This window comes from Folsomia candida, unplaced genomic scaffold (assembly GCF_002217175.1).
Source record: "Folsomia candida strain VU population unplaced genomic scaffold, ASM221717v1 Fcan01_Sc007, whole genome shotgun sequence".
In the NCBI taxonomy this organism is placed as follows: Eukaryota; Metazoa; Arthropoda; class Collembola; order Entomobryomorpha; family Isotomidae; genus Folsomia; species Folsomia candida.
Genome location: NW_019091199.1, coordinates 442807 through 451061, shown reverse-complemented (window position 1 = coordinate 451061; position 8255 = coordinate 442807). Strand labels below are relative to the sequence as shown.

At 36.6% G+C, this 8255-nt stretch overlaps 2 protein-coding genes across 2 annotated transcripts; both read left to right on the top strand.

Annotated features, from left to right (window-relative positions):
- Positions 1-2331: 2331 nt before the first annotated feature.
- On the top strand, positions 2332-5201 carry LOC110852346. Its single transcript, XM_022100387.2, has 5 exons — positions 2332-2503; positions 2624-2696; positions 2811-2882; positions 4245-4415; positions 4504-5201. The coding sequence occupies exons 2-5, from the start codon at positions 2666-2668 to the stop codon at positions 4575-4577; spliced, it is 348 nt and encodes a 115-aa protein (XP_021956079.1). The 5' UTR covers positions 2332-2503; positions 2624-2665; the 3' UTR covers positions 4578-5201.
- Positions 5202-5881: 680 nt separating this feature from the next.
- Positions 5882-8127, top strand: LOC118436256. Its single transcript, XM_035853925.1, has 5 exons — positions 5882-6417; positions 6499-6611; positions 6725-7252; positions 7327-7405; positions 7492-8127. The coding sequence occupies exons 1-5, from the start codon at positions 6097-6099 to the stop codon at positions 7741-7743; spliced, it is 1293 nt and encodes a 430-aa protein (XP_035709818.1). The 5' UTR covers positions 5882-6096; the 3' UTR covers positions 7744-8127.
- The last annotated feature ends 128 nt before the right edge of the window (positions 8128-8255 follow it).

Genomic DNA, 8255 nt, shown 5'->3' with positions numbered 1-8255 from the left:
TGGTCTTAGTTGTGGTTGTCTTTGTTGTAATTGACGAAGGGTTCTGGGGAATATGGGTTGTGGCTAATGTTGTCTCAAAAAATGTGACAGGGCTGGTTTGACTGGGCGTATCGTAGTTCAAGGGTTTATAGGCATCTCCAAAATACAGTTGTTGATCTTTTCTACGTGACGGGCGAAAAATTGGTACGTTCCGTTTTAACGTTTCTATTTTTTTCTCTAACGATTCAACTTCTGTCAATTCCTGTAAGTTATTACCGTTTGGGACGGACCTTAGGGTTTGAGTCAATAGCTCCTGGGGAATAATATTGTTTGTGACTATGTCCGTGTACAGCATGGAGACGCTTGGACTTGGTGTGGTGAAATTGACGAGCGGTGCATACATGTTACTGACTCGAAAACGGTTGCTCATTCCTCCTCCGGTGATAAATGGTCGGAACCTCTTTCTATGCTTCTCTAGCACAAGCTTGAGTTCTTCTTTATTCAATTCCTCAGTAAGGCTAATGGAGGTCGTGGTTAGTACTAACACGAACATTGCAAATTTTGCAGACCGCATAACATAGTTGACCTCTTCGCGTTGGTGGTTTCAAGTTGGAATCAACCTTTGTTCTGAATTGTGACGATCGGTCCAAGTTTTACAGTTGGCGATTCATGTTGACACTTGAGCATGCAATTGTATAATGGTGCTTGTGTAATTGATGATATTTCATATCATCGATTATTTGTGAAATAAAGAATCACTTCTGAAATCGTTATTTTAATTCCCATATTTTGAGACGAGTTTGGGTTAAACGTAACTAAGGAATGCGTAGGACATTTGTAATTCAATTGGTTGAGTGGATATGACTATTAAAAACAATTGGTTCAATTTTCCTTGTCACCAGTTTAACCCAACCCCGTTCATGCATAGGTTAAGAAAGTTATCAGTTTATTATGAGTTTACATTTTCTATATATAATTGCATTTCCATACAAAAATTGACCTTGACACGAGATGTATTTAGTCTCGTACGTAATGTGATGCCAAAATGTTAATGACCCGGAAAAGATACTTACCTTACTTACCCACACCTACAGAACAGAGCATTTTGTAACATTTTGTAATATTTTGCAGGCTACATAAGAATATAAAATTTTATATTTCATAAAGTCCCAAGTCAAGGTCAAAATCAATTCAGGACAATGAACCTAACGAGCAAAATCGGTTGAAAATACTTATTTTTAATTAGCCTATATCCCTCGTCATGTACTAAGAATTTGGCAATGAAACAAAGTTTGGTTCGAAGATCAATTTTCCTTAAACCTGGTATTAAACAGACGACACCGATGACGATATGCATGCACGTATTGTGAATGATACCGCATTAACAATTAGCAATATGGAATGGGGCCAAGTTTTAGCTCATGTCCTTCTAAGCTCATCTTTTGTTGCTGAAATTATTATAGTTTTCGCTGTTTGGCTTGGCCGGATGAAAAGAAATTTCTTTTCAGCACTTTGTCTGATCAAGTGATTTTTTAATGAAGATAGTGCAAGGTTAAAAAGAATATTTAGAAGGAAGGATCTTATTTTCAGTCGCATTATCGTGTATCTAATTTAGGGTCATGTAATCAACCATTGAGGCCCAAAAATATAGAACTTTTACTGTACTTGTTACTATTACTAAATAGTAATAGTTGCTAAAAATTGTAACAAATGTAGTTTTAATGTATGTAAGTATTTACTAAGCGTGACTTTGCTCTGATTTTACTTGAGATTGTTTGAATTCGTATTAAGAAGTCACTGATACCATTGGTCATACGATGTTTTTATTCTGCAAAAATGACATCATGAAATCTATTTATTTAAGCAACAACAACTCTCTGACGAAAACGATGTGTACCATGAAACAGGTGTAGGTTAAACTTTCCCCACAAACAAGAATCTGCGGCGTGTTGCGTATATTACCAAATAAAGAACTGCATGTAAGCAACTGCACCACAGTGATTATTATTATGAATCGTCTGTGTGGTTACTAAAACCTGTCAAGCACTTAAATCCAACGTGTGGATGGGATGTGACCTCGTGTCGTTTTTTAGAATCCTGCTAAAAATAGCGACGCGCTGGCTTACTGGAAAACAAAGCCCGGGTGACGCTGACATCCTGGGTACGGGAACATGGCGCTGCATTCATACATACATGCACTATGTACATCGTAATATTACATGGACGGCTCAGGTAGAATGTACATGCACACTTATGTTGTATGTACGCAATAAGGAACCATCGGCGTCATCCAATATCTGTGAATTAACCCAGCAGTACTGATAGTTTTTCAGTGGTGGTATTGGCAGTGAGAAAAGGAAGTCTCCGAGATAAGCACAAATCCTAAACCAAATCTCTCTACTTGCAGACCCCGTTTGAAAATCGGTTAGTGTGTCCAAGTAGCTGCTTTGAGACAGGCGAACGACTATCTTAGTTTGCAATATCGAGAGTTTTTCGGTGCTTTGTATAGCTCCGTAGACTTCAGGTTAGTTCATGGTTAAAAAATAATTATATCGTTAAAGACGTCTAAATATTTATTTAGTCATTTGTCTTCATTGTCCTAGGCGAGTTCACAAAATTAACGTTTGGATTTTTAATATTTCAGTTTTTAAACCGAATATTTTCCGAACGTCGAAAGCAGTTCAAAATGAGCAGTACCAGTTTCCGTCAACATTTTGGTAAGAAATTCGCTAGACTGTTACAATAACCAGACGAAACAAAATAAATAGAATGGAAAATAAAATTTATCGTCTCACAGTCTCATAATACAGATTACTTCTCGATTTGTTTAGACATGATCAGTATGCATGAGCCAGTACAACGCAAGGCGAAATTCTGGACGTCATATGTGCGAGCTCTCAAAGGTTTGTACTATTTTTTTTACAATTTCTCGTAAGCTTTATGTACATCTCTTAAACCGTATTGACGGCTATCATAAAAATTTTGCCTGGCTGTTACCCAAAATTGACTTGTTTTGTCAAATTATCTCATCTTCTAATTTCAAGTATTCCTAAAATCAATCAGGCTGAAGGAACTAGATCATGTAGTTAAGTGGACTATAAGTACATTTATATGCACCTGATTTTATCCGACTCTTCAACTCCGCGTCCCCCTAGACAAAAAAACACTTGGCATGCAATAAGCTTTGCATTCCAATCTCCAGCAACTTCTCGTCCCAAGTTCTGCATTTTGACGGATAGAAATGTTTAAGGAAATGGTCTTGTTCTGTGTATGCAGGCGCATTGCGCAACTTACTATTGGCAATTTCAGTGTGCAAAAAGTGATCATTGCTATGGTCGTGCGACATTGACGAAAGGGGTTGGCTTTAGGCTGATCATTTTCTAAATACAGTTTGGGCCCGTAAATGAATTTTAGTTACGTAGATCTGTGTACGATGCTACCAAATTCATTAACTATCTTCCTGGCAAAGTTATTCTGCATTGTCTTTTGGCAGCTACATGATTCTTGCTGAATGAGCACTTTGCCAAAATTAGTACTATTAGTGAAGTAAAATCGTGGCGATGCTGCCCAAATAAATGAGAAGTCTCTTATTCTTGTGCCTCTTAATGAGTGTAGAATTAGAAACAACGTATTATTTTCAATGTTTTGTCCTTGCCTTATTATGCAAAAAAACCTTTCATATTTTTGGCTGTATTAGTCAAAATATTAGTTAAATTTTCTAGAACATTTGCAATAATGGTTAGCTTCATTGTGTTTCTTATTTTTGCAAAAAATTCTACTACCTTCGTAACTGAGGAGTAAAGTTCTAATAGTACAAGTGCACTGTAATAGATTTGCAACTGTTTAATTTTTCCTAGACTTGAGCAAAACCTTGCCTTAGTTTAAAGTCGAGGAGGAAGTCATGACATGCTTATCTAGAAACTTGAGGGTAAACCGACCTTGTCCGTTTTGGCAAGATTTGCATTTCCTATTTTGCCGTGAAATCCATGACACAAATTGATTAGTCTGGTTCTGGTTGGATCTAATTCATTGATAAAATGCACTTCCTCCCTCCCGAGCTGTATGCACAATTTAAATACAATTGTACTGCTGCCCTCATTTTCAGTGCCAAATGTGTCAATGAAATGTCACAGATTTTTCAAATAAAAGTTTTTCGTCACCAATATTTTATTCGAAATAGCATTTTATGCACATAAATGCATGCATACTCACACTCACTGATTTCTCGGATTTTTCTAAAACATGTATGGTCTACATCTGTGTAGGCACAGAGGACATGCGAGCTGACGAAGGGTCACCACACCGTCGCCGACCCTTTTCCGAAATGCCGGACGTTTTCCCACGAATGTTCGACGACATGCTGCCAACACCTTCGACGGAGGACGCCAATGCGAGAGTCCGAGCTCCCGGCTATCGTTACCAACCAGTTTCTCGAGGTATGCCAACGGCAATCTTGGTTAAATGGATACACAAAGAGAAGAACAGATTTTATTAATGATTAATGATTCTAAATTATGATAACAGAGACTTATGGCTACTCTCCAAGACCCATTCAGGCTGCTGGACCAGTCACCAGCAGCAGACGCAGTCGGTATTAATCGATTAATCGATGCGTAAAATGTTAGACGAAAACCGACATCCAAAATTACTGTCAAATCACTAAATTCGGCCATGTATTCGTTCAACATCATTTTCTTATACTTATATAACACCGTTTAAATAAAAATACCATCACAAATAACATCTAGTTTACACAACAGCCTGTTGTCTGTTCTTGGGACGCAAAATACGATTCAATAAGATGTTCAGATCATACATTTAGAACCAACTTCAATCTCGCAGCTACACAAAGGAAGAAGAGACAAGAAACAAAATACCACAAAATATCTGATATCGATCGTACCTAACTATTTTTCATAATGAGACTTGAATTTATTTACATAAAAGTCACGTGCAGAGAGTTCTACATCGTTCTGGTTTTCTTCAGTTCATATAACATCAAAACATGGAAATTTACTTTTGGAGTAATAAAAAAGCACAATGAACAACATCTGAGGGACATGCTAGCGTTACAATCAAAGAATTAATGGAGTGTATAATTGGATATCGTTCAATCATCGGGGATTGCCATTGTTCTGTTCTACATATTATATACTTATTAACTCTTGTAATTTAATCTTAAGATTAAGTTGAATATACGCAAATAAAATAATTTAAATCCATGTCAGCACTGACCTATGATTACACATGCATTCTGAGCATAAAATGTTATTTTGCGACAATAATATTTACTAGTAATTCTTGATGAATACATAATTAAATGATGGGAATGGGTACATGGATTAACTGTTGTGTTATATATGGTATGAAAATAACCAAACTTCAAGCAAAGCAAATTATATTTGTTGTTTAAATATGCATACGTTCTTCTTTGACCAAAATGATGATACAATTACTTTCATTGATATGCTGTGTATCGATCAATGATTTCATTACATACAATTATTAAGCGGTGTTACACAAAGAAAGATGCCATGAACAAGGTTGAATTTTTCATTAGTTCCACCGTAAAATGATGGGAGGAATATCGATGTATGAACGTTGACAGTGACATATGGTCGTTGGGCTCGTTACTCAAAAAATTAAGTACTGCATGTGGAAGATGTATGTTAGTTTAGTGCCTAAACATCACAGAGGATATGCACTTTCCAAGAAGTACACTAAAAGTCAATCAAATTTTACGAGTTTTCATTTAATCACTGGCATAATTTTCTGTCTTATGAAATGCAATGAAGAGTGGTACTGATGACACACGCCCATAATTTATAAGTTCACCTCATCAAAACAAGCTCATCAGAGTATGTACGATTATTGGTCATCTAAAGCTACATGCATACTTTGCAATTTTTCAGATTACATGTTCGAACAGCGTTGTTGCCTCCTTTTACATGTTGACGACAAAATTATGTTGGGCGTTAAGATTTGACAAGTCCACAAAAAGAGAGTTTTTTGTTGTCGATGATTGAAGAGGGGACAGATTCAGTAATTTTAACTTTAAAGTTCAACGGTTAAGACGAAGGCATTATTCGGTCATTCATGTGCTGAGAAGCGACCAATATGGATTCTTGTTCAGAATTTACGGATTTTCAGAGAAGGTTTATAAACCTACTGAGCTATGTTCAAGTGAGTTTGACGACGGTGGAAAAGAATGCGAACGGAGAGTACGTTTTGGTCCCTGCAGGATGGATTCGAACAATTTTGTACATCCTTTTGGCATCAAACACGATTTTTAAGTGCATTTACCTCCTCCTCCTCGTCTTTGGATATTACGGTCCCATAGAATTCTTGGACATGATGTCTTCACTCTTGTGGCTGTTGATGTGTGTAGAAATCTTACAAGAACTATTATTCTACGTGCAGACATACCCACTTTTTGAAGTATTTTTTAATACGATTAACCACATTTATTGTATACATTACTGCATCGTATTTACATAACGACGTCAATCTATTCTGTAGGTGCTGGCGAATTTGTGGAAACTGGAGAACCAGATATATCAGAAATTGGGGAAACCCATGGACTTAACAAAAAACAGCAAATTCAGCCACACATACACCCTCATTCTGCACACGTGCTAATCATTTTTTAACTCATTTTTTTTACATATACCAAAAATTATTTCAGCTTCATATACATAGTTTTTATAAAGCATAATCTAAATATTCTATGCATAACACATTTCAGATTGATATTGGTCATTGGCTGTATTATGATTGGTGGGCAGTTTCTTTCGGACCCCAAGTATGCTGTCTACACGTACTCAGCCTTCAAACGGGATAATAATTGGTTGCTCGTCATTTTCACCATTCATGAAGTTTGTTTCATGTGGCAAGCCTGGACTGGATACCTGAGCATTGTGACCATCAGTTCTTTAAATGCCGTCGAACTGACCTACATTTTGGACGGCATGAGCAGAGCTATGAAAGCTATGAAAGCAAACTTTCCTCTGAGAATGGAAGATATGAAGGAGACCAAGATTATTCCAAGAGCAAATCGTGTTTGGGACATGGATTTGGGCAGTTTGTTGACAATGAAGCAACAAAAAATTCCTCGTAAAACTCGACAAGTTGTGGAGTATAGATCTTCCTACAATATCGAGACTTTGCTGTCGGACTATGAAAGGTTGATGTTGGCGTCGGACTTATTGAATGGGTGGTGCTCGTACAGAATTGTGGGAGTTCATTGCATCGGATATATTCAGTTTATTACGGAGTTTGTACTTTCTTTCTTTTGTACTTTTTTTCTGCTGAAACCATATTTATTGAATGGGAAATGTTTTCTTTTAGCGTTTTCATGATGATTCGTATCCTAAGGTTGACAGATCTGGACATTGCGACGGTAATGTGGTATGGGGAAGATGCTGCTGTGAGTGCACTATTTATTTATGGAAGTGTGCAGAAATTAATATATTCCTGTTTAATTTAATAATTTGCACCATCCCATTTTAATAGGCTTGTCTCTACATGATTTTCCGCATGTTTTCACTCATGTCAAGAGTGACACCTGCCTCTGAAAATTTCATGAGAGAGTTCCAACATTTTCTTCAATTTGAGAACCCAATGAGAAAAAGCTTAATTAAAGTGTCCAGAACGCTTCGACTTGTTTGTCTTCGACTTGGCCCGTCTGCAGTACGCCGCTCGACGGTTGGAGCTGCTGTCATGCTGCTCATGAATTATTATTTGTGTGTTGCATTGTGGAAATGAAGTAATTTAAAAAAGGTGGTCGGCGTATGGTTCAGTAATTGCTGTTGTTTAGATAGTCGTTGTCACATTTTACGTAAATTGACCATTGTGTAGTGCAATTAGATATGTAACTCTTCATATGTACTTAAGACTTGGTAATTAGCAATTGGAGAAAGCTACCAGTCTTCGTTTTGCTAACATTAATTGCTTTGCATAACTAATAAGAGTAACAATTACAAGAACTCCTTCACACGTAATATCAATGAGTTGTGTGAGCAATGCACAAATTAATTAACATTTCAATGCTGTACACAATATTTTATAACCTTATTTAGTGTAACAATATGCCTTGCTTATTTGACTATATGAACTGAAAATAAAGTTCATTGCAAAGCTCATCTAGAATACGATAAATCAGACCATTTCTTCACACATTATATAAATAATTTGATGGGTTGCATTGTTGCAATCATCCCTCATACTGCTTTTACAAGTTTAAATACAACACTATTCCACCCAAAATTTGATTCAAG